At 34.9% G+C, this 27626-nt stretch overlaps 2 protein-coding genes across 3 annotated transcripts; both read left to right on the top strand.

Annotated features, from left to right (window-relative positions):
• Positions 1 to 7338: 7338 nt before the first annotated feature.
• On the top strand, positions 7339 to 11591 carry LOC132300339 (uncharacterized). The gene is made up of 3 exons (XM_059797365.1): positions 7339 to 7858; positions 10239 to 10314; positions 11219 to 11591. Exons 1-3 carry the CDS (start codon positions 7352 to 7354, stop codon positions 11365 to 11367), a joined length of 732 nt encoding a protein of 243 aa, XP_059653348.1. The 5' UTR covers positions 7339 to 7351; the 3' UTR covers positions 11368 to 11591.
• A 10686-nt stretch (positions 11592 to 22277) lies between these two features.
• Positions 22278 to 27300, top strand: LOC132300337 (sulfate transporter 1.3-like). 2 transcript variants are annotated; one of them, XM_059797364.1, is made up of 14 exons: positions 22278 to 22422; positions 23006 to 23370; positions 23493 to 23541; positions 23629 to 23833; positions 23948 to 24122; positions 24239 to 24304; positions 24415 to 24528; positions 24606 to 24722; positions 24814 to 24940; positions 25043 to 25329; positions 25419 to 25609; positions 25908 to 25993; positions 26093 to 26169; positions 26752 to 27300. In XM_059797364.1, exons 2-14 carry the CDS (start codon positions 23035 to 23037, stop codon positions 26890 to 26892), a joined length of 1971 nt encoding a protein of 656 aa, XP_059653347.1. In that variant the 5' UTR covers positions 22278 to 22422; positions 23006 to 23034; the 3' UTR covers positions 26893 to 27300. The 2 variants fall into 2 exon arrangements, with proteins under 2 accessions (XP_059653347.1, XP_059653346.1); XM_059797363.1 differs by lacking the exon at positions 22278 to 22422 and adding an exon at positions 22476 to 22776.
• The last annotated feature ends 326 nt before the right edge of the window (positions 27301 to 27626 follow it).

The following is a 27626-nucleotide window of genomic DNA, read 5'->3' as shown; positions in this document are numbered from 1 at the left end:
CTTGTCCATTAGCCTGACTTATATTGTCATTTCGCGAATACAGTCGGGGGTCATAGTATCACATTGGCAGCTCGTATATGTGGCAAGCTCGTATATTTGTCGTAGTACTACATTGGCAACTCGTATATGTGGCAAGTTGCCATACTGGTAGTCTACCGTTATGTGGCAAGCTGCCATGTCATGCTGCCGTGGCAAGCTGTCCTGCTGGCATGCTGCCGTTATTTGTCAAGTTGCCCTGGCAGGCATGCTGTTTTTATTTGGCAAGTTGCCCTAATGGCATGCTGCCTTTATTTGGCAAGCTGTTATGCTAGCATGCTGCCGTTATTTGGCAAGCTGCCCTGCTGGCATGCTGCTTTTATTTGGCAAGTTGCCCTGCTGGCATGCTGCCTTTATTTGGTAAGCTGTCCTACTGGCATGTTGCCGTTATTTAGCAAGCTGCTCTGCTAGCATGCTGCCTTTATTTGGCAAGCTGCCCTGCTGGCATACTGCCTTTATTTGGTAAGCTGTCCTACTGGCATGCTGCCGTTATTTGGCAAGCTGCTCTGCTGGCATGCTGCCTTTATTTGGCAAGCTGCCCTGCTGGCATGCTACCGTTATTTTATACTTGATTTTATTGACATCTTTAGTCGGCTCGTTCCTTTAATAAGGAAAGTAGATTAAGACGAGTTTCACGTAACTCGTAATAAGGTAAGTAGATGAATACGAGCTTCACTCAGCTCACCCTTTAACAGGGGAAGTAGATTACTATGAGCTTCACCCAGCTCACCTTTTAACGAGGGAAGTAAATTACTATGAGCTTCACTCATCTCACCCTTTAACAAGGGAAGTAGATTAATACGAGCTTCACCCAGGTCACCCTTTAACAGGGGAATAAGATTAATACGAGTTTCACCCAAGTCACCCTTTAACAGGGGAAGTAGATTACTATGAGCTTCACTCAGCTCACCCTTTAACAAGGAAAGTAGTTAACCCCTCATCTTTTTACGAGGGAAGTAGATTACTATGAGCTTCACTCAGCTCACCCTTTAATAAGGGAAGTAGTTAACCCTTCATTTTTTTACGAGGGAAGTAGATTACTATGAGCTTCACTTATCTCACCCTTTAACAAGGGAAGTAGATTAATACGAGCTTCACCCAGGTCACCCTTTAACAGGGGAAGTAGATTAATACGAGTTTCACCCAGGTCACCATTTAACAGGGGAAGTAGATTACTATGAGCTTCACTCAACTCACCCTTTAACAAGGAAAGTAGTTAACCCCTCATCTTTTTACGAGGGAAGTAGATTACTATGAGCCCTTTAACAAGGGAAGCAGTTAACCCCTCATCTTTTTACGAGGGAAGTAGATTACTATGAGCTTCACTTATCTCACCCTTTAACAAGGGAAGTAGATTAATACGAGCTTCACCCAGGTCACCCTTTAACAGGGGAAGTAGATTAATATGAGCTTCACTCAGCTCACCCTTTAACAAGGGAAGTAGTTAACCCGTCATCTTTTTATCGAGGGAAGAAGATGAAGCTGACCCTTCATTCTTTTAAGGGGGAAAGAGGTATGGTCTTGATATGGGAGTCATCTCTTTTGACAGTTGTCTCGGGATGTTGGCAAATCGTTGACACTTGTCGCACTTTTGAACGAAGTCAAGTGCATCTTTCTGCATGGTGGGCCAATAGTATCCTAGTCAGATGGCCTTGTTAGCAAGTGACCTACCCCCAGCATGGTTTCCACAAACTCCTAGGTGGATCTCCCTTAAAATGTAGTCAGCTTCCTCGCTAGAAACGCATCGTAAATACAGCATGGAGAAGCTTCTCTTGTTGAGCACCCATTTGATAAGCGTATATCTAGCTGCCCGCATCTTGACCTTTCGAGCTTCTGCTCGGTTTGTTGGTAGCACCCCATCCTTGATATATCTGATGATAGGATCTGCCCATTCCACACTCAATATTGCTTGTTGCACTTCAATTTGTCTCTCCTGAGATATAGATGGTTCGTCCATATATTCCAGTGGTATATTCTTATTGATCTCAGGTTTAATGCAGTAGCTAGCCGGGCTAAAGCGTCTGCTTTCCCATTCTCTTCTCGTGGTATTTGATGAATTGAGAATCTTTGGAAGTGATTATTTAATTCCTTCACCTTTTGTAGGTAACTCTTCATCTTCTCGTCTCGTGCCTCATATTCCGCTCGAACTTGTCCAGCGACCAGCTCGGAGTCGGTGTAATTGTTCAACCCCTAGGGCATTTGCCACTTTTAATCCTGCTATCAAGGCTTCGTACTCTGCTTTGTTGTTGGTTGCGTTGAAACCAAACCGAAGTGCGTACTGTATACTTTCTCCCTCTGGGGAGACAAGAACAAGCCCGGCTCCGCTAACCTGAACATTAGATGACCCATCCACGAACAAGTCCCAGACTACTTCTGGGCCCATCTGCTCACTTAAACCTGGTTCTGTCGAAAATTGGGGTTGTTTCTCCTCTTCTGGAGGGGTAAACTCAGCTAAGAAATCAGCCAACACCTGAGCCTTTACTGCTGTTCTTGGCTTATACTGAATGTCGAACTCTTCTAACTCTACTGACCACTTCATCAGTCGACCAGAGCTTTCTGGCTTGTGTAGGACCTGTCGAAAGGGGTTGATCTGTTAGGACCACTATCGTATGCGCTTGAAAGTATGGTCTCAGTTTCCTGGCGGACACAATTAAAGCAAAGGCCAACTGTTCCATCCTTGGATATCTTTCCTCCGCACCCCTAAGTGCTCTGCTCACGAAGTATACTGGCCTTTGGACCCCTTCTTCTTCTCGTATCAGAGCTGAACTGACAGCTGTCGTGGAGACTGCAAGGTATATGTATAGTTCCTCTCCCGGTATGGTTCGAGACAGTAGTGGGGGAGAACTAAGGTATTGCTTTAGTTCTTTGAACGCCTGCTCACACTCTGGGGTCCATTCAAACGCATTCCTTAGCACACGAAAGAAAGGTAGACACCTGTCAGTTGACTGAGAGATTAGCCTACTCAAGGCAACAACCTTCCCTGTTAGTCATTGTAGATCCTTGGTTGATCTTGTCGATCTCATGTCAATGACTGCTCGGATCTTCTCTGGATTGGCCTCAATTCCTCTTCTGCTTACCATATATCCCAAGAACTTTCCTAAGGAAACCCCAAAGGCACACTTGCTGGGGTTGAGTTTCATCTTATGCCTCCTAAGTACCTCGAAGGTCTCCTGCAGGTCAGTCAAATGGTCTTTAGCTTTTAAGCTTTTTACCAACATGTCATCAACATATACCTCTATGTTTTTACCAATTTGATGCTTAAACATTGCATTCACTAGCCTTTGGTATGTTGCACCAGCGTTCTTGAGCCCAAACGGCATTACTTTGTAACAGTACAAACCTCTATTAGTGATGAAGGCCATTTTTTCTCTATCTGAGGTGTACATAGATATTTGGTTGTATCCAGAATATGCATCCATGAAACTTAATAGTTCGTGTCCAGCCGTTCCCTCAACGAGCATATCGATTCTTGGGAGAGGAAAGCTGTCATTCGGGCAAGCTTTGTTAAGGTCGGTGAAATCCACACATAGCCTCCACTTTCCATTTGCCTTCTTCACTAAGACCACATTTTCCAGCCAGTCGGGGTAGTACACCTCTTGAATATAGTCGACTTTTAAGAGCTTTTCCACCTCTTCTGATATAGCCTGATTCATTTCTGGAACGAAAGTCCTCCACTTTTGTCTGACAGGTTTAAAGTCAGGATTTACATTTAAGCGGTGCTCCATGATAGTGGGGTCTATACCCGGCATGTCTTCATGGACCCATGTAAATACGTCTCGATTCTTCCTGAGGAATTGAGTAAGTTTATCTTTGATACCTGGGGGGAGTAAAGACCCTATACTTACTTTTTTCTCGGGCTCACCGTCACCAAGGATGACCTCTTCTAGCTCCTCTGTAGGTTCCGCTCTATGAAAGTCTGGTCTATCTTTCCCTTCCAGCCCTTCAATCGTAAATGCCTCTTACGATTTTGTTTTTCTAAGAGAGGCGACATAACATTCGCGAGCCATTGTTTGGTCCCCTTTTAGCTCTCCCATACCATATTCAGTTGGGAAGCGCATCAGGAGATGGTAAGTGGACGTGATTGCTTTCATGGCATTCAATGTTGTCCTCCCCAGGATAATATTGTATGATGATGGGCAGTCCACCACTACAAAGTCCACCATTACAGTGACCTGCTTTGGATTGGCTCCTGCAGTAACTGGAAGGGTAACTGCCCCCAGTGGATGTACTTTATCGCCTGAAAATCCCACCAGTGGTGATTTCATGGGTCGGAGCTTCTCTCGGCTAATTTTCAATTTCTCGTATGCCCAGGGGGTCATCATGGGGCTGGTGAATTCCCTTGTCATCTTCTTCAGAAAAGGTTATGACCGGCTCCTCAACTCAAGGTAATTTTGTTGGAGGATTTGTTATTCCAACTTCATTCACCTCTGAAAAACTCCGAATTCTCCTAGCATGAGCCCTCCGAGCCGAACTCGTCCCACCACCACCAGTGAAGCCACTCGATATAACTTTGATCTCACCCATTGGTTGGTGTTGAGGAGGGCGATCATCTCAGCCCTCCCGGGCTGGGTTGGAGGCTCCTTTTCCATTTCCAGTTGTGAATTTGCGTAAATGACCTTTACGAACAAGGTTCTCGATCTGGTTTTTGAGGTCGAAACAATCTTCTGTGTTATGTCCATAGTCCCGGTGAAACCTACAGTATTTACCTAGAGACTTCTTTGTTGGATTAGCTTTTAGCTTTGGCGGCCATTTCAATGATGCGTCATCTTGAATCTGCAGAAAGACTTGATCTACAGATGTATTTAGGGGGTATAGTTATTATACCTGCCTGGGCTCACTGGGCGGCGAGACAATCTGTCAGCCTGGTTGTTTGAGAATTTCTTGTACTTCGATTCCTTTTCCTCCCTAGTGTTAGGTGCTGGCCTCTTCTTCTCTGACCTTTTATCTTCACCATCTTTGTTTTTTCGTGCATTTATAGCATCCTCAGCGTTCATGTGCTTCCATGCTCTAACCATCAACTCTGTCATACTTGTAGGAGCTTCTTTTGATAAGGAAAATAGGAACTTAGAAGTCTGTAGTCCTCCCATAAAAGCTGTGAGGGCAACCTTGTTGTCCACCTCTTCTACCTGCAGCATATCAGCGTTAAAACGACTTATTTAACCACGGAGAGGCTTTCCCTTCTGCTGTTTCACATTCAATAAGTGTGTTGCTGTCTCCTATGCCTCTGCCCAGTGATGAAGTGTCCAATGAATTGTTTGCTCAACTCATTAAAGATTTCAATGGAGCCTGGCTTTAATTTATTGAACCAAGGACGAGCCCAACCCTTTAGTGTGGTAGGGAAAGCCCTGTACATAATCTCATCCGGTACGACTTGCAAATACATAAGAGCTTTGTAGGTCTCCAAATGATCGAGAGGGTCCCGCGTCCCATCGAAGCTCTCAAGAGTTGGCATATTAAATTTGCTAGGTAGAGGACAACTCATAACATAACAGCGAGGCTAAATGCTAGGTTGGTCTTCTGTACCAGATCGTTCACTGTGGCCTGGCCCTTCCCTTTCATTGCTTGCATGACGTCTTTGACCCTAGTTCTCAGATCTTGCATCTACAGATTGAAATAAGTGACGTCTTCAATCTTGTCACTAACACAACCAGAGGTACCTGCACGGAGCCTGGTATTATTCCGTTCAAGAGACCAATGGTGATGGCTTCTCTGTTGACCCCCTATTTGACTAAGCTCAGCGTCGTTGTCAATCCTACGGGAGTCATTCTTGGGTACTTCATTATTCTCCACCTCATTAAGGGCGGCTAAGCGTTGTAGAATCATTGAATTTTTCTGGACTAATTGGTTCATTCCCTTATTTAAGGTTTAAACCTGTTGTTCCAACGCTGTGACGCGTTCTTGATCGTTTGGGACGGCGGGGGGTTGCCTCGTCGAGTCCCCTTGATCAGAAGTTTGCAACGCTTCGTATTCACACTGGCTTGTTCGTCGGAGCCTACTCCACCGGTAACACACCGGTGTTTGTAGGATCACTTTTTCTTCTCTTTATTCAGGAAGTCAGATCAGATCCAGGTTGCGCAGAATCTATCATCAACAAGTCTGAACTTTTATTAAGTAATAAAAATATTCAAAAGAAGTATTCCTCCAAATAATTTCAAATTTGAGAACTGAGAATTCAATGGTTGAAATTATATAATTTTTTAAATTAATTTTGGGTAAGAAGATTGAACCTATACAATTTTTATCTCATCAATTGAAACATTGATTCTTTTACTATATATACAAAAATACATACATATACATATACATATACATATATATATATATATATATAGAGAGAGAGAGAGAGAGAGAGAGAGAGAGAGTCTGAGACATATCAGTGTTAGAAGTCTGATACAATGATACATATCAGTTACTAGTATGGATATACTACCAGCTCTGTAATGACAGAAATCTTACCTTTCATCGTCCTAAACTCATTTAATGCACTGCTACTTGGCTGCAATTTCCCTTTATATCTTTTACTATATATATATATATATATATATATATAGAGAGAGAGAGAGAGAGAGAGAGAGAGTCTGAGACATATCAGTGTTAGAAGTCTGATACAATGATACATATCAGTTACTAGTATGGATATACTACCAGCTCTGTAATGACAGAAATCTTACCTTTCATCGTCCTAAACTCATTTAATGCACTGCTACTTGGCTGCAATTTCCCTTTATATCACTACACCTTTTGACCATCCTTTTTTTTCCCCCTCCTACTTCAATTTTGCTTCTTATATATATATATATATAATATTTCTTAAATAACATACCTACCCATTTTTGTTTCCACAAGGTCCTTACAACTTTTTAGTAAATTTTTCATATATTTTAACACACTTGCACTTCATTTTTTTCTGATACTAATAATGTTTACCATACTTTTTTAACCTTTCCATGACCTAAATACCCTTGAATTGAATTTTACATTTCTCAAACATACCAATTAAGTATATCTAATCCATATAATGGTCAGGCTTCCAATATATCACAAGTCCTCCAACAGCCATATTATGTGTATGATGTGTAGTTTATCCCTGAACATATATTGCGTTTGTATTTGTCAAAAAAAAAAAAAAAAAAACACACACACATAAATAGAGGGGTCTTTTAGTCTTTTCAGGGTGATTTTGAAGGATAAATCACACATTTATTTATTTTGTTGTTTTTGACTTGGCTAGTAGTGATGACAATGACAAGGTATTGGCCACATTGAAACATGGCAACAACACGGTACAGTCGATTCTGCCACTGCCAGCCAACCCATGTTAGCTAAGCCTCCCTTTAAGATCCCATTGCTACCCCCCATATTACTCGCTCACTCTTCCCCTTCACTTTGCTTACTACCACCCGGCCCTCTCTCTCTCTCTACACCACTCTCTCTCTCTCTCTCTCTATATATATATATATATATCTACCTATTTCATATGGCTATGAACACGAAGAAACCTATGAAGATGAGGGGTTTCATGTGCCAGTCCTCAGCAGTAAATGCAGCGTGTGTGGCCGATCCTCGGTCAGTGATAGTGCCGCGAAGGCCGGACCGGACATTGGTGGATCATGCAAGGCTGATCAACAATCCAAAGTACACTAGACTCATCAACAGTACTCGTGATCATCGTCAAACTGATCATACATTTTCTTTGGCTACTAAGAGATCATCATCAACTGGGACCATCGCTCGCATCAAAAGTGATCAACACATGTTTCAACGCCAAAACCCTAAGCTGCAAATGCCCTCTTCCGTATCTTCATCCCACCAAGTCTTCCAGGTTATGTTTCAAATCATACTTACACACATATATATAGCTGGTATATTAATAATAATTGTATCACAATTTTCCCCCATCATTTGAGAACAATGATAGGTTATCCAGAACCATAGGACCAAATGCATATTGTTTTATGCATTATAGTAGGACCCACATACTATACTAATTGGAAATAATTTGTTTTCCTGTTTTCGAAAGACAAATTATTTTTTGGGAAAATTACATATAAATGGAGTCAAGGTTCCATATTTACTTAGAGGCGGAGTCAAAGTTCCATATTTCTCTAAAATGGATTGCTGAGGTGGCACATGGTTTTTTACTGTTTAGAAATTGTGGTGCCTAAAATACCCTTCCACGAAGGTACTACTTTTTCTTCGAAGGTACTACTTTTTTGAACTGAAGGTACTACTTTTTGGCGTCCAGGTACCATGTTTTTTAAACACCCGCGAAGGTACTACTTTTTCTCCGAAGGTACTACTTTTTTGAATTGAAGGTACTACTTTTTTACACTGAAGGTACTACTTTTTTGTTAAGAAAGGGCATTTTAGGCACCACAATTTTCTAAACAGTAAAAAACCATGTGCCACCTCAGCAATCCATTTTAGAGAAATATGGAACTTTGACTCAGTCTCTAAGTAAATATGGAACTTTGACTCCATGTATATGTAATTTTCCCTTATTTTTTCGTAGTGTGACCCACGTACTAGACCGATTAGAAATGATTTGTCTCCCTGTTTTCGAAGGACAAATTATTTTTCTTTAAATAATGTGTACACTTTGTTTGGTAAGTCACTTTTATGGAATGAGGTGTGTGTGTATATATATATATATATATAATGAAAAGAATATTAGAGGTTAGTGGTTAATGAAGGAAGGGGATGTGAAAGCTCGGTCCCAAAGACAATTAATGGAGAGCAACCCTTTGGACTAGGAAGGCATACGCTTTCAGTTATGCCGTATGACATGATCCAAACACTGAAATGCTAGGTTGAGTTTGTGGCTACTGTTTGATACAACAAAGTGCAACCAAACCAGCAGCCAAAGGGTTGGGTCCAGCAGTTTCGCTGCTTGGAGCGCACTATAAAATATATATATATATTACTCTATATACACTATAGTTTATTATTTTTTCCTTGTCATTGGTTATGCATGATAAGAAAGAATTTACATGTATGTACTATGTACCCACATGTATATATGTTGTACATATATAGAGAAAGAGAGAGAGAGAGAGTGAGTAAGGTGAGTGAGCGTTAATGATAAACGTCCTCTGTGATACAACATGATTTAATGGTAACCAAAGTATGGTATATGTCATTTTCTCAAAAGTCAGATTTTAGTTTCTCTTAGGGCATTTTCTACTAGTAATGGTACTTGGCCCTCGGTTACCCTGTACCACAATTTCAGTCCCGGCCAAGAGTTCGGACACTCGCACATGTATACGAGGCTTCTAGACTCTAAAGCTGTACGGCACGCATGGTTTGCCAACATATCAGTCGGAATGTATGTAACTCTTTTTTAAATTCGATATTATCATATCTATGTAATTCGGTCGATATACACTGATATTTATTTGAATTTATTACACCGCGACCGACAATGATACTGCGAATGTGATCATGACTGCACGTGATCCACCCAGTTCGGCCATGTTGTATTGTGGAAAGTGAAAACTCAAAAAAAATGTTTAAGTTTGTTTCAAAATTAGATTATGGTACAAAATTTTACTTGGTTAACAATTTTTTAATTAAAAAAAGTAAGTTCAAAATTAAATATCTTCAATAATTTTTTATTTTTAAATCTTTTAAAAAATATTTTTCAAAAAATTAAAACAGATCAACCCAAGTTAATTCAATTGTATGTATCAATGATATGTGATAGCTAAAAACTATTTTTTATTTTCAAGTAAATTGAACTTTTAACCTCCCTAATTTACTTCATTAAATCTCATTGCAACATTTATTAATTATTTCATTTATCAGGAGTTCAGGAAAAATTGATTGTTGAGGCACTTGTACAATTTTTTAACTTTCATATATATGTAGAAAGTATATCTATTTACTACTACCCAAAAAACAAACACAAGTATACTTAGTACTTCCTGCTCAACAACCAGATCAGTTCCTGCAACCAAACATACCAATCAAAAAGGTAACACATCATTGTACACTAGTCATTTTGCCAAATATATATACATATATATTGTATCTTATATATATGTTTAATTATATTTTTCATTTTTAGAATAAGGTTATATGCACTGGATTTTCATATTTGTATCACACACACACACACACACACACACACACACACATATATATATGTACAGACATGAACTTGAGAAGTTTCTTGATCTTGAATTTTTGTGATTAATTTGCAGGTGGTTGTTATGAGAGTCTCTCTTCATTGTCAAGGTTGTGCTGGTAAAGTCAAGAAACATTTATCCAAAATGGAAGGTACAAACTTAGACCACATTATTGTTAAAATAAATAATAATAAATAATAAAAACTTAGACCACATTACAATTAATTTTAATACTTAGATGTTTTGGTATGTATCTATCACACAATAGGTCTACCTACATGCGATGGGATATTGAAAGGGACACAAACTTGTGTTCTCATAGATCAAATTCTTTGTCCAATTTAATTAAATATCTTTTTATTAAAAATAAAATTGTGAAAGAATAAATAGAAAAAGATGAATATATATATCTTTCATTTCATTTTCATATTTGATCCGTAGCTCTCAGGCCACTTAGTGCATGAATTGAAATTGAGAACGACCATACTTCAATTAACTTACAAATATTCGACAAATAAATTAAAAAGAAGAGTGTTACGTTGCTAGTGAGTGAGACTTTTTTGGATAGTGTTATAAGTGTCCGTTCTAAACCTATTTATGGTAGGGGTGAAATTTCAACTTATGAATCCCGATTAATTGAATTCTTGTTTCCGTATATGAGCCTCTCTTCAAACGCATTGAAAATCCTTACACATTCATGGTTAGCATGCCCAAATGGTTAGCATGCATTTGGGTCATCATTTCGATTGAAATGGAAGGAATTTTTAAATGGTCCCGATTATTGGTCCTCATCAGTTACTATTAGACACAATTATTAATTTGTCTTATAATAAATGATCTGAAATCAATGATGCTGGAATCATGTAATGATACCTTGATCTAGACCTAACAAGCATCTTCGAATATTAAAAAAATGGTCACACACACACATATATATATATATATATGTGCTTCTTCAATTTGGGGGCATCAATCTTAGAAAACTTTTCATCACTTCTTCAATTTGAACTGATCAAATTGCTTTTTTTGATCTTCTTATTTTTATGTGATACAAGGGGTGACGTCATTCAGTATAGATCTGGAGGCTAAAAGGGTAACTGTGATGGGACACGTGTCACCAGTGGTGGTCCTGGAGAGCATTTCAAAGGTGAAGAGGGCAGAGCTGTGGAATAGTGAAGTGGATGGAGTAACTTTAATACGGTAGGAGATGTCACATTGTAACAAAGAGGATCCTATTAAGTTGTTCTGTATTTTGCCTTTTGTTTTAGGTAACTCTGCTCAATTTGGTGGTCCCATCATAATTAGGAGGATAAGAGGGTAAATTTGTGATCATGTGGGTGGGAGCAGTACTGACAGTGATGGGTAGCTGTTATTCATCAAAACTTGGGAAAGCTTTATTTTATAATTTATTTTATCTTTCCTTACTCATCTCATATATCTTCACTTTTTAATTTTACGTGTCGCAACTACAATTATTTTGTGTTTTTATTTTTATTTAAAGTATAAATAATATTTCTATTTTTAGAGCGTGTTCAACGTTATTTAGAAACTTATTTGGTAACATAAATTTGTTATAAATTTTTTAGAAATAAAAACATGAAAGCATGTTTGGTAAAAAATGTTATTAGTTTGAAAATTTAAATGGTTGGTTAAAAATGTTATTTTAGAAAATTTCTCTAACTACTTCTCACGTTAGTCACAATTAAATATGTCAATGTAATATTTTATAAATGCTCAAACTATTACGAAGTGAGAGAAAATGACTCTAGTATATCAAATAACCATTTCAACATATAATTTAACATATTTGATGTCAAACAAAATATTAAACAAATAATTCATATAATTCAACAAAATAGGCATTGGCCAGTAATTATTCGTCATTTGATTTATCAACAAATCACTTGTTAAAAAAAAAGTCTTCAACTGCTCATAGAAAAATTATTTTCAACTCTGCAAAAACAATACAAAAGGATATATATAAGAAATTGTAGTTTTATCTGATTAAATTTGATTGAAATTACCATTTGGTATTCTAACAAGATCATTTGAGTAAGTTTCTTTCACTTAAGGGTAGTTAGGGCATTTAAAAAATATTCTATTGATTAACGTTGAGAGGTCAGAGAAATACGAACAGACTTCAAGAGGTGTTAGGGGTTATTTTTAAAAATCTCAAGACTATTTTGATAATAATTTTAGCCGAAAGATAATTGAACAAATTTCAAACTTTTTTTTTTTTTTTTGGTGAAAAAAAAATTAATCCGTTGTGTGTGTGACGAACTTAATTTTAATATTTAAAAGATTAATCTAATCAATTTTATTAAGATGTATGGGTAAAATATAATTGTAAGTTGAGACTTGAGAGTTAATTAATATATTTACATCTCTAGATTTAAAAGAATATTGATTTGTTATAGGGGTAGAGCCAGGATTTGAAAGTAGGGGGGCTAAAGATAAATTTCAAGCAGAGAATTTACTAGGAAAAAAAAAAAAAAAAATTTCAAACAAAAAACGGTCTGGATAAAAAACATACAAAACTACTTTTTTCACTTAAAATTTGTGTTCAAAAGAGTAAAATTTAAGTGTCTATGTTACTTTATACCAAATTGAGCTTTGTGGTACAATTTGAGGAAGCTTTAATTGTTTATAAGTTTGAACATTCAAATTGTTCACACGGTTTTGCAAATTGAGAAAAAGAGAGTTCAAGGTAACAATGTGTTTGAGTTTGCAACAATGTGTTCGAATTGGGCTAGGCTGAATGTTTTATTATGAATTGGGCTAGGCTGAATGACTGATAGAAAAATGAAGAATAGTACATTAGCTTAGTACTTTAGTAGTACTAAATATATTTTTTTAATTGGACCTATGCTATAACCCAGGTTAGCCCATTCATGATTCCGCTCCTATACGTATGCGTTTAATTCGCATATCATACGCAAATTTACTAACTAGGATAACCACTAAATCCAATCATTTATTATTATTATTATTATTATTATTATTATTTCTCCATTTTTTTAAAAAAAAGAAAAAACAAAATTTGTTTAGTGTTCTGTAGGAAGTATACTTGTATAATAAGCATTTACTAATAGGTGTTAAAATTATTTGCAGTCGGCAAAACAATTGGTTGTATTTGCACAAAATAACCTATAATGGGGGTTTCAAATACACAACAAACAACTTCGTAACCCAATTGCTAGGATTTTTTTCGTTTTCCTTGGAAGCCCGACTTCAAGTTTTCGCACCCTCTTCCAACTAATCATTAACACCTAACATTCTTGTCATGAAAAAAAAAAAAAATAGTACACACATAAATTTTATTTGTTTTTAATTTTTGAGAAGCAAGTAGAAAGTTTATAAATAACAAGGCCTAAGCCAAACACACACACGCACACATTATCCAATCATGATATTTAAAAAAGGATCAACTAGGACCCTACTTTATTTTATGACACAAAAATAACAAAATACAATCTAATACTATATGGAATTGTGTGTGGAAAAAACTCTAATACATGGAAGAATGAACTATACGGGGATGGGCTGATTTGGGCCTCAGTTAGTTTCGGCCCATAATTTTTAATGGGGGCTTAGTGCCTTAGCCCTTAGGCTAACTTTGATTGTTTTTATGTTTCAAGCCCAATTTTTTTTTTTTATTTTAAAAATTCCTAAACTATAGGTTCCCATAAATAGTTAATTTTAAGTTACTAACCGGATTTAAACACGTGGCCCCTCCAAAATTTATAAAATGTCAATTCGAATATTTCAAACTTTCAAGTCTTATTTTTAGGGTTAGTTGTGTTTCCATCTCTTAATCTAGGGTTAGTTGCATGTGTTTCTATATCTTAATTTAGGGTTAGTGTTGTTTTTTTTTTTTTTTTTTAAATCTTTGCATTGATGAATTGTGGTGATATATATATATATGTATAAGATGAATGGTTACGTTGCAATTTGAATGTAATCTAATTGGAAGGTTAGATGGATTATAAATCAAAACAAATACATAACAAATTAACTCCAAACTAGTTTTGATGTTAATGTTTTACAGAGTCAATTAGGTCTCTTCTTACGTAATTTCTTATGTGTTTACAGGACAAGTGTTGATATAGAAGTAGCGTTTTTCACCCACTTACTTTGTTATTCAAACTAAAATGGAGTTGGAAATAAGTAGATAAAAAGAAATTAAGGGACTATGAGAAAAACAATATAATAAAATGACTCAAATAAACATTTGCCATAATGCCTTCTTGGTGCCACAACAGGGCAAGAATGCTGGGTTAGCGGCACTCCCAAATACGGAAAGTAACTCAACCACTCGAATAATATGACACTTGCGTAAGAGGTGAACATTACATGGCATAAATTTGGATACAATTATATACCTCACCTCAAGGATATTTCAACTTAATATTTAGATTACCGATGTACAAAAGAAAGTGATTAATTATTACAACAAATCAATAGTTCAGCGGACAGCTCGTAATTCAGGGAATTATTTGCAAAAAAATAATAGGTCAAGGATTTTTTTTTTTTTTTTTTACACTTTATACCTTAATTTTTCCTTTCTCAATATAAAATGCAATATAATAAAGGGGTATTACTAACTTTTCACAATCAAACGTCACTTTCGGTAGCTAGCAAACAGAGGCCAAAATAATAAAAATTGAAGAGTCTACCCGCATGTAATTTATTCAGACTTCAAAGGAGGTTATTGTAATTTATCCTAAGTCTATTTGATTAAATTATTAAGTCTAAGAATTATTATAAATGCAAATAAAAAAAAAGAGTCTAGTTTAGTTTAAAGTTTAAACATGCTACATAGATTTCTATCTTGTCATGACTATTAAACTATAAAACAAATGACATCAATCAGAATCTAATTGTTTGTCAAAAATTATATATAGGGTGAGGGTCCTAATTTAATTATCAAATTCTTATCAGTTATTAATTCACACACGCATGATGAGTTCAAGATTATAAATTATATTAGAATCTCATTGATCTATTTTTCATTGGTGAAAAAGGGTATCTTTATACGTGTGATGAACTTCAATCTTAACATTTAAATGATGAATCTATTTAATGAAGACGTATGCTTAAAGAAAATTGTAAGTTGAGAATTGATTAATATTTACATCTCTAATTTTAAAAGCATATTGATTTGTTAACCTTATCTTGGAATCTTTCTTTTTTATATTTACATGGGTGAAGTACAAAAAATATCCTTATATAATATACTTTATATAATATATTTACGGTGCATATCACACAAAATATTATTTTGTGAAACGACTAAAAATGATACATTTCTTGAGACGTCGTTTTTTTGCCCATCTCACCTAAAACTTTGTCTTCAGTCGGGCAACTATGATCGCCAACAAGAAGCATTGAGCAACAGTGATGACATTGACAAATAAGCTGCACAGTTCAACTGTTCCAGCGATGGTTCTATGCAGCGACCCAAAACAGAGAAGAGCTTGAGAGAAGACAACGGCGAGGAAGCAAGAAATACCCACCCAGAGAAAATTGTTTAGACGTCCATGAAATCCGGCGAAAGCTCCGGTGAGACCCATCTCTTTGGCTATACAACCACGAGTTCCAAGGCTTGCATTGTTCTTCGTTGACCATCTAGCTAGCTGACAAAGCTAAATTCTCTTACTTTGCTCTCTTAATTGTGCAAGTGTTGGATTTATATATGGGGAGCAATCTTTTGACAAGAGGCCAATCTCAGTGGTAGTTTAAGTTCTTATTGATCCCTATTCATTAAGATCCTAATATTGATTATTGAACTCCATTAGACTGTTCATACAAATTCATAAAATTTATATATAAGGTACATAATACTCTTATATTATAAAATTTGTAACATATATATACCTTGGACATTTTCGGAAGTGTAAAAGGACAAAATGGGTATTAAAATATTAATTTATGTTAAATTTTTGATTGAATGGTATTTTTGCACAATGTGAAAAGAATATGAGTATTTTTTGAACACTTGTATATTTTAGAAGTATTTTTTCACACTTCAACCTATTTATATTTTAACACATATAATTTGTATTGTGTTGTGTTGTGCATGAAGTTATTCTCTACATGGAGGGTTAATTCGAGTCGTAAGCCACATTGGTGTGGTAAGGTTTCACCCCTTTAAGTACAAATAATTTTTTGGAGTCGTTCCTACAAGTGTAAATTTGAACTTTAGTTGATCACTATGAAAGAAGCACTTTACATATATAATATTCTAAAAATTTAATCAGGACAAAATCCTAGCTAGCCGAGTTACCTTAATAATAATAATAATAATAAAGTTATTCCATAATAAATTAAGAACAACTAGCTACTATATTAGCCAATTGATAACAAAATATGTTAAAGAGATTGGTTATATATGATTCCATTTTAATTCTCCTAAGAAAGTCAAATCGTGCACCAATATTGTCGACATTGTTAGCAAGGAGAGCTTGGTTGACTTTCAACCAGGCTTATTTATTTATTTATTTTTTAATAAAGTCTAAACTTGGTAGATGGCCTTCAGCGGTCAGTTAAAAAATCTTTTTATGTAAAATATATTTTATTACATGTGATTTATAAATTTTTTTTATCTCCAGTGTCTCTTAAGATACACTGTCACATCACCAATGTGTAAAAGAATTGTGTATTTTACACAACCCTTTTACACGGCCACATAAACATATTTTCCCACTTTTAGAACGCCATAGATAAGAATCTGCAACTCGCAGCAAAGTAAGAAATCATCTTTTATTTTTCTTTTTTCTTTTTTAATAAAAGTAGTTTGATTCATCATTTTCATTTTATCTTATCTTCTATAATCATCGCCATAGATTATAGGATTTTTTATAGATTTTTTATCCTTTTATATTCTATTCTAATGTGATAAATATGAACTAGCCAAAGATTGGATAAATATTTTAATCACAATTTTATATAATTGTTGTTTGATACAGTTATACAAATTATTATTATTTTTTTTTGGTGATTAGTCAATTCAATCGCAATTGTTTTTGCATATTTTTGGTTTCTGTAGAAAGTGAAATATAGGGAGAAATTATTAGTTTTTTTCTAATTGAGGGAGGATTGTGACGTGAGGTTTAATCACGAAAAAGTAAATGAATAAAATAGGTTTGTAAAAGTTATGTAGGGCCTTGGATATGACACGTGGTTGGTTATTATTGGGGGATAGTTTTTACACAAAAGGTATAAAATAATCGCTGGAGTTAAAAATTATTATTATAAATTTTTTTGTGTAAATCTACTCTGACACATCAGATTTAAACAAAAAAGTTTTAACAAAACGCTGGAGATGCTCTAAATTTATAGAGTACGTCGTCATCAGGGACCAACCTACATGCAAGGGCGATTTTTTTTAATATATATTCATAAAATATTGCTAATATCTTTCTTAAAATTATTATAAAATTTTAATCTTGCCCTCCTTTACCTTTTAGTTCTGCCCCTGTACGGTGATAACCTGTTATCAATATTACCACTTACAAAACTATAAACCAAATGATATCAACTCCATTGACCATTTATTTATTTATGAATAAAATACTCCCATCTCCCTTATATTTGTCCAAATATACTTGAATTGAAATTATTATAAAAATATTCCCTAGCATCCTTTGAGGTTTGTTCAAATTTCTCTAGTCAGAGTTAACTATATAAATGTAATATTTTATAAATGCCCAAACTATCACTAGGTGAGTGAAAATGACTATAGTATATCAAATAACCATTTCAACATATAATTTAGCATATTTGATGTCAAAAACAAAATATCAACAAATAATTCATATAATTCTATAAAATAGACATTGGCTAATAATAATTTATATAATTCAATAAAATAGATATATATAAGAAATAATAGTTTTGTCTAATTAAATTTAATTGAAATTGTCACTTGATATTCTAACAAGGTCTTTGAATCATTTTCTCTCACTTAAGGGTAGTTAGAGCATTTAGAAAATATTCTATTGATTAACATTAAGAGAAATATAGACAAACTTTAAGGGTGTTAGGGGTTATTTTGACAAATCTCAGGAGAGGTCAGAGACTATTTTGACAATAGTTTCAACCGGAAGATATTTGATCAAACTTGAGGGAAGGTGAGGGTATTTCAATTTTTTAATATTTAAATGATTAATCTAATCAATTTAATTAAATTGTATGGGTAAAATAAAATTGTAAGTTGAGAGTTTTGATTAATATACTTACATAGAATATTGATTTGTTAACATTTAATAAACTAAATCATTTGATATTTTGGTAGGGAAATGCCAAACCTTATCTTGGAATGAATGATTCTCTTCATGTTCATAGTTTATTTTTATATGTTGATTCCACTTCTCTAATTATCAGTTCTCAATATATGTCAACCACCCCATCAAATTACAAACCCCCAAAAAAGATGAAAATAAATAAATAAAAAATCCCAAAGTCAGACCTTAGAAAATTAATATGTTGCTCATTCCACTGGATAAGGTTTATATAAATAAACTGTTTTCACATCTCTTTTGTAATATATTATTATGATATGTTGTTGTTTATATATATATACGAAGCTTGAAAAAGCCTAGGTGGACAAGTGAACTTGATCCAGTGACGGAGGCAATGTAGGATGGTTGTATTTGCACAAAATAGAGAATCTATAAAGCTGTAAACACCTTCGCAACCCAAGGGTTTTTTTTTTTTTTTTTTCGTTTTTCTTAAGAGTTCGATCTCAAACTTTTGCATCCCCACCCCACTAATTATTAACACTTAACATTCTTGTCATGAAAAAAAATAATACACACATAAATTTTACTCGTATTTATTTTTTATTTTTGAGAAGCAAGTAAAACGTTTATTAATAACAAGGCCTAAGCCAAACACAAACACACATTATCCAATCATGATGTTGATAAAAGGGTTAACAAGGACCCTACTTTATTTTATGACACACACATGACAAAGTACAATCTAATATATGGAAGTGTGAGGGTAAAAAAATCTAATATATAGAAGTGTGAATTATATAGGATGAGCTAGTATGGGCCTCAGTTAGGTTCTGGCCCATAATTTTTAAAGGGGATTAGGACCTTAGGTTAACTTTGATTGTTTTGATGTTTCGACCACAATTTTTTTTTTTTTTTTTTGTAAAATCCCTAAAATATAAAAGTAACGTTTTCACCCATTACTTACTTAAATAAATATTTGTCATAATGCCTTCTCGTTGCCACTGGGCAAGAATGTTAGGGGTTAGCGATAAGAGGGAAGAGAGATGATGCAATGCTTAAACACGGACTCTCAAATACAAAAAGTAATCTAATCACTGGAACATTACACAATATGACACTTGTGTAAGAGGTGCACACTACATGGCATAAAGTTAGATACAATTATACACCGCACCTCAAAGATATTTCAATTTAATATTTAGATTACCGATGTACAAAAGAAAGTGGTTAATAGAGATCGATAAAAACGACATCACTCTAATATTACTTTTATTATATTCTCCAACACCTTTCCAAAGTCCAATTATACACCTCACCTCAAAGATATTTCAATTTAATATTTAGATTACCGATGCACAAAAGAAAGTGGTTAATAGAGATCGATAAAAATGACATCACTTTAATATTACTCTTGTTATATTCTCTAATACCTTTCCAAAGTCTAATTATACACCTCACCTTAAAGATATTTCAACTTAATATTTAGATTACCGAAAGAACGTGGTTAATAGAAATGATAAAAATGACATCACTTTAATATTATTCTTATTATATTCTCTAACACATTTCCAAAGTCCAATATGGTTGCACCACCACGAATCGCAGCGAGTCCTCCGTCGGCATAAAATTGGATACAATTATACACCTCACCTCAAAGATATTTTAATTTAATATTTAAATTACCTATCTACAAAACTTTAATATTACTCTTATTATATTCTCCAACGCCTTTCCAAAGTCCAATATGGTTTCATCTTGGGCCCAACAGTCGGCGATGCTAGAAACTTGGAGGGAGAGACAAAAGGGTTTTGACAAAGAAACCACATTGTTTATATATTAATCTTCCATCATTCATGCCTTTTGATGTCGAGGTAAGGACACTTTGGGATCTCCGAAACTGAAATTTATTGGTCCTTTTTCATTCCCTTCCAATACTCTTTGCATTGTTGCATACAATTTCACAATTTCATTGGTTATCACATCACATTTACAACAAAAAGAGATAGAAAACATCAATTGAAAAATGTGATCGAAATCAATTTACTATATGGGATCTGATTGATTTCTTGGCTCTTTCTCTGTGTTCATATGCCACTCACCAAATTGTTGAATTGCAATGACTCATATATACACACGTGTATAGGTGTGTATAAATAAATAAATATATATATATATATATATATATATATATATATATCATGATTTCGTATCAAAAACGTATCTGTTTATTCATTTTTAAGGCTTAGTATCTTTACACATCTTTATAAACTAATTAATTCAATCGATTTACACTGATATTGGCCGCAATTCATTGCACCATAACACAAAAATAATATATCACGGTGTAATGGGTTGGGGCCTATATATATCTATATATATATATATATATATATTTTTTTTTTTTTCTACACCCTTCGATTATTTTTTTCAATAGTTAACAAGAAATCTATGCACACCAACTATAATTACCTTTGTAGATAAAATTTTCTTGCTCTTGAGCTATCATTTCCATGTATGTATATGTATTTGTCATGTGTGTGGATATATATATATATATATATATATATCAAACCACTCTTCTTACACCCTGGTGCTGACTTACAGAATCTCTCTCTCTAGAGTCAGTCTCCATTTCTATTTCTGGTTCTTATATTCCGTAAATAATTTAATAAATAGATAGGAAGATATAAACACAATCAAATTCAGTGAACCTAGACGCAATTTGGGCATCTCCTCTTTCTTCTGATCTGATCTTAAATCTTTTTCTATTTCAGGCTAATATGGGGTACGTAGCGCAAGAGAAGGGGAGGTGTTAACTCATACATTTTTCTAATTTTAAAATTCTTCTATTTTCTATTATTATTCTTTATTTTATCTTTCTGGGAAATCTGGAATTGTTATCATGTATTGATTTATTTACTATTTTATATGTGTATATGGATGATATATACATATATATAATTTGTTTTGTGTCCTGTCTTCCAGTTGGAGGAAAGATTAGCCTGGTGGGGTACTGCAATGGGACACTATGGATGGTTTCAAATGTAGACCCTTTTTAAAGGACAGACAACAAGTTGGAGGATGATGATAAAGGTGAAAAGACTCATTCACAAGTACATAATTTTTTCACTTTTTTCTCTCTCTTTTTGGCTTCATTGGTTGTTGATTCATGTAAATATTTCTTTTTTGAAGTCAAATATTATGATTTCTTTACTGTATTTCAACTTGTTTATTTATATTATTGTGGAAAAAAAAATGCATAAAGAATAGTTTTTCTTTACATTCATTTTAAAATCTTTTAATACATTTGGTTGTAGATGAACTTCATTACATACGTTTGCACACTTTGAAAGTCATTAACGTCGTGATTACGTTAACAAAGTACAGAAGAAAGTGTAGTTTTTGCTGATGATATTGTATGAGCATCAAGTATTTGAATTATGTTCCCATTGTACGAAAATTTAATATAATCTCTCGTTCGTGACTTGTAAGAATTTTTGAAAATGGAAATGATCGTTTTTATGTCAAACATTGCGTTATTCGTTGTCATGATTCAACACCTGCCACAATTTGAATTCCAAGCCTTTGGACAGAAATATTTTGATACCTTGAACCTTATTTTGGTTCATTTGATGAATTTTCTTCCTAGTCTGTTCACTCAATTCATTTTCTAAGACTTTTCTACCATTTATTTTTGTAAAATATTGTCGTCGTCTCCTTGATTTCTCATCAGTTTGCGTCAACGCGTTGAAGTCCAAATTGTTAAAGTAGTCACAGCAATCAATTTCTAAGACTTTTCTACCATTGATTATTGAAACTTCTGATAAATAATATCGAATTTTAATCCCCCCTTGAAAGGCAGAAAAAAAGAGACTAAAACTTCATTCTGTCATAGAACAACTCCGGATCATTATGATTATCACTGCCTATAAATGTAGTCATTTTACATTATCGCTACAACAGCGATAGCAGATAGTTGAAGAAATCAAAGCTAAGAGATGATAAAAAATGGCTAGGTATGTGTAGATTTTTTGCTACACATATGTACTCAATCCTCCAAGTCAACATTACCCAGAACATATTTTATGTTTCTAACCAACTTGATATGATTATTGATTATTATCTGTTTCGTTTTTAAACAATACAAGTGTCATTTGTTTAAAAATTATATTGCAGTTACTCTATCCCTAATATTTTTGGGTGATCAGTATTTGTAGTTAAAGGTCCAGATACATTGTTGACTTTAATTTCCTTTCAAAACTTATTTAAGCAAGTGTTTTTTCATTCACTTTCATATTCCACACTCTCCTTAGATCCTCTTACAAAGCTTTATGAGGCAACTGGCTGTTTCGTCAGCAACATCTTTTCCGGTACTCATACGTTCTTTTCATTCTGTAGATATATGATCCTGTTAACTTCATATGATTCTGTTTAGGAATGCGAAGAATGATGATCTATGAATAGAATGGAATTTGATTCTTGAGCAATTGAAAAAAAGAATTAGATTCTTAAGCAATTGACATATATAGTAGTCAAGATGATGTAATTAGTTATCTATAGAGGTGATCTGACTGTCTGCTTCTTTTTCTTTTCTTGCAGTAAAAGTTTATCAATATTCTCCAGCTGCAATGAGTTTCCGTGTTAGTGACGAGCTCGGAACGAATGAGATGGACACTGCAAGCAGGTCTCCATCACGTCGCCAGTCGGAGAACTTGCCTTATGTCCACAAGGTGGGGGTGCCTCCGAAGCAGAAGTTGTTCAAGGAATTCACGGAAACTCTGAAGGAGACTTTCTTTTCAGATGACCCTTTGCGCCCTTTCAAGGACCAGCCAAGATCGCGGAAGTTTGTCCTTGGCATTCAAACTGTTTTCCCCATTTTCGAGTGGGGAAGAAACTACAATCTTTCAAAGTTCAAGGGCGATCTCATTGCCGGACTAACCATTGCAAGTCTCTGTATTCCTCAGGTAGAGAACTTACATGAAATATTGTGTGACACACACACACACACATGCATACATATATATATATATATATATATAATTATTTTCCCGGGAAAATCTTAATAGTCTTTGACTTCATAATATAGGATATCGGATATGCAAAGCTTGCGAATCTTCCTCCCCAATATGGATTGTGTAAGTTCTCTTGTTTCTTCTCTACAGCTAGCCTACATATAGTAATTTCAACAATCTGAATTATGGATATTTCTCCTTATATTGCAGACAGTAGCTTTGTTCCACCTCTGGTTTACGCCTTTATGGGTAGCTCAAGAGATATTGCCATAGGACCAGTGGCTGTGGTATCTCTCTTGCTCGGAACTCTGCTGGAGAATGAGATTGATAGCAGTAACAAACTTGATTATCTGCGTCTTGCCTTCACAGCCACGTTCTTTGCTGGAATCACTCAAGTCACACTTGGTTTTTTCAGGTACACGGCTTCTTGATCACATACTGGTTTGACTTTCTGTAACCAATCTCTATTGTCATGGTTTTTCCCGATCCTTTACATGTCGATAAAATGGTGTTTTGATTTTGTTTTTAGATTGGGATTCTTGATTGATTTCTTGTCCCATGCTGCCATTGTCGGGTTTATGGCTGGAGCTGCTATTACCATTGCCCTTCAACAGCTTAAGGGTTTGCTCGGCATACAGCACTTCACGAAGAAGACTGATATTGTCTCTGTTATGAAGTCAGTGTGGGGTACAGTAGACCATGGGGTAAGAGCAACCTCGATTTAATCTCATTCTTTGTTTTCCCTTCGGCACAAAATCAAGAATAATCCATTAACCTTGAGTAAGTTTTCGAAATTTTCTGTTCTCTCTTTACATCACAGTGGAACTGGCAGACCATTCTCATAGGAGTATCATTCTTGGTGTTTCTTCTACTTGCCAAGTACATTGTAAGAATCTCTAATGCTTCTCATTTTCTTTCAATTCAGCTTCAGTTTTTATATAGTAGGCATCATTTTGTTTGTTTTTTAATTTTTTGTTTTCTTAATTGTGGGAACAGGGAAAGAAGAACAGAAAATTGTTTTGGTTGCCTGCAATCGCTCCATTGATTTCCGTTATAATCTCAACCTTTTTTGTGTATATTACCCGTGCTGACAAGGATGGTGTTCTAATTGTAAGTACTTATTAATGATTTTCTTTAATAATTTCTTAAACTTAATGGTAACCTAACAGGCTCAATGATATTATAAGGTCAACCATATTGAACAAGGCATCAATCCATCATCCGTGAGAGAAATATTTTTCTCGGGTAAATATCTAGCTAAAGGTTTTAAGATTGGCGCTGTGGCCGGTATGGTAGCATTGACGGTAAGAAAATTTTGCACCCTTCTCTCAATTTATTCTGAATATTTTGAATATAGCCTTTAGAGTATCTAGTTACATTCTGATCGGTTTTTAGGAAGCCATAGCAATTGGAAGAACGTTTGCAGCAATGAAAGACTATCAGATAGATGGAAACAAAGAAATGGTAGCATTAGGAACAATGAATGTCATTGGCTCAATGACTTCTTGTTATGTGGCTACAGGTGAAGCAATTTTACATATCCTTAACGTGATAAAAATGTTTTCTCGCTATACTGATTGTTAATAAATAAAAAAAAAAAAAAAAAAATCCGAATTTCGTGCAGGATCCTTCTCTCGCTCAGCAGTGAATTTCATGGCCGGATGCAATACAGCAGTCTCCAACATTGTGATGTCCTGCGTTGTCTTACTGACGCTGTTAGTGATCACACCACTTTTTAAGTACACCCCAAATGCCATACTCGCTTCCATCATTATATCTGCCGTGGTAGGGCTAGTTGACATTGATGCAGTAATTCTCATATGGAAGATCGATAAGTTTGATTTTGTTGCCTGTATGGGAGCCTTCTTTGGTGTGGTTTTTGTTTCTGTTGAGATCGGCCTCTTAATTGCTGTAAGGAAAACAGTCTCTTTCCTCCATTTCAAGTTCTGAATTTCCCAGTCTACATCTTTAAATTTCATTATTACTGTTTGGCACGATAGGTATCAATATCATTCGCCAAAATCCTCCTACAAGTAACAAGGCCACGGACCACAATACTGGGGAAGCTTCCAAGAACTACTGTTTACAGGAACATACTGCAATATCCAGAGGCAACAAAGGTTCCCGGCATTCTGATTGTGAGAGTTGATTCTGCAATATATTTTTCCAACTCGAACTACGTTAAAGAGAGGTATCAATCAGTGGTCTTTGGTTTTTTTCTTCTTATTTTCTTAATTTTGGACATTGCATTCTTTCTGTGTTTTTAGTCTCTTGTTAGTTTTGTGTGAACTTTATCTTTTTGTTCATTTATCATTTTATTCTGATGTTTTACATTAGAAATTGAAGAAAAGAACATTATGAAAAAATAAAAAATTGGGGTTTTGTACTAAATCTCAATTCTCTTTAGAAATTTTCGGTGTATATACAACCATTTCTCTGTTCATTCTACTAAAGAGCCAGATTAACTGAGACATCCAAATTTTTTTCAGGATTTTGAGATGGCTAATTGATGAGGAAGTGGAACTGAAAGAAAATAAGCAGCCCAGAATTCAGTATCTGATAGTTGAGATGTCACGTAAGCGATTTCTAATGTTGTCTATATTTATATTTTCTCATCAGAAAACTCGTTAGAAAAATTCAAAACGAACTATGTGCTAAGATTTCATTCTTGCAGCCGTTACTGACATAGATACAAGTGGAATCCATGCTTTGGAAGAACTACATAGAAGTCTTCAAAAAAGAGATATTCAAGTAAGTCAAAACAGATCTTCATATTATGTCTTTTTTTTTTTTTTTTTGCCCTCTCCACGTGAGCAGGACCCAGAGAATTGATTGAGTGGGGGCAGCCTTGAACAACTATAAAATATAGAGGGGTATCATCAGAAATTGAGTGGGGGCATTTTAGATTTTCACAAAAAAGTAGGGAATTTTTTAAATTTTCACAAAATTTATTGGTAATTTTGCAAAAAAAATTTTAGTGGGCCCCCCATGAGCCCTTAAAGGGTCTGTGCCTACACAAGTCGGGTAAAACTCGGGTTTTTACCTGCGGGCGTGGCGCCAAGGAATTGTTTGCACTCAAAGGGGGTCAAACTTTACACCTAATGCTTAGTGAGACACCTTAGGCCTATGCTTTGTATTGTGTTGAATCTTGTATAGCAGGTTTGATGGATTGTAGAAATCTGTTTACACATCACATGATCTTAGTGAAGATTTAATTTAGTGGCAAAAAGTTTGCTCTTATCTGAACAAAATATGAATGGTTAAGTGATGTCCTTATTGTTGAGTCCCTTTGATCATAATATAACCTAATGTTCTGTCTCTGTCCTTCAACAGCTTGTTCTAGCAAATCCAGGTCCAGTTGTGATTGACAAGCTCCATGCATCAGACTTTGCGACCTCGCTCGGGGAGGACAGGATCTTCCTCACAGTATCAGATGCCGTTCTAACGTGTGCTCCAAAGGAGGAAGAGGCTTGAAGGAAGTCATCCATGCATCAATTTTCGATGACAAACGAAGGTTCATCACGAGTCTTGAAGAGTATCCTTTCAATGTGGTTCGATGTCACAATCACACATCCAGTTACAGGACGATGACCGAACGAAGAGGTTGACATAAGGAGATTGGAATTAACTTGTAAATTACTGTAAATAATGGGGGCTTCGAGCTTTCGACGTGGTGGAAGAATGTCAATGTGTGGGATGGTTGTGAAATTTGCTGTACAGGGATGAGCATTGCATTTGATTGCCCTATGTTTCTTTGTTTCCCATTTGTAATACCACTTTTATCTTTTTTAGTGTAACTTTTGAATGTTACTGATTTAATTGTGTAAAATGTTTGTATTTAATACTATTCTCTTGTCAACAAAAAAATAGTGTAATGCAAAGATAGATGTTATTAATAGCCAGGTAATTCGGAAAATAAATATAGGTAAAAGAGCTATTTAACTCATTTATCTGTTTAATAATTAAAAATGCACTAAATTCATATCTCTTGAGATGGTGTTTCATTTAAGACTTCTCGGCTGTACATAGTGTGAAAGTGATACTGAAAAAGTAATAATGACAATTTCTATGATAAATGAAAATAATTCTTGAATCAACATTGGGTTATGGTTTCAAATTTAACCCTTTTTAACGGCTATATCCATTTAGCGGTTACTAACGGCTATATTTATTTGGTTGCCTTGGGCCTGTTGCTTTGGGCTTAGTTG

The sequence above is a fragment of the Cornus florida genome, unplaced genomic scaffold (genome assembly GCF_030987335.1).
Source record: "Cornus florida cultivar Cherokee Brave unplaced genomic scaffold, ASM3098733v1 CherokeeBrave_3.0.0_Hap2_Chr03, whole genome shotgun sequence".
NCBI lineage: Eukaryota > Viridiplantae > Streptophyta > Magnoliopsida > Cornales > Cornaceae > Cornus > Cornus florida.
Note: the sequence above shows the minus strand (reverse complement) of the source record. Positions and strands in the feature narration are given on the sequence as shown.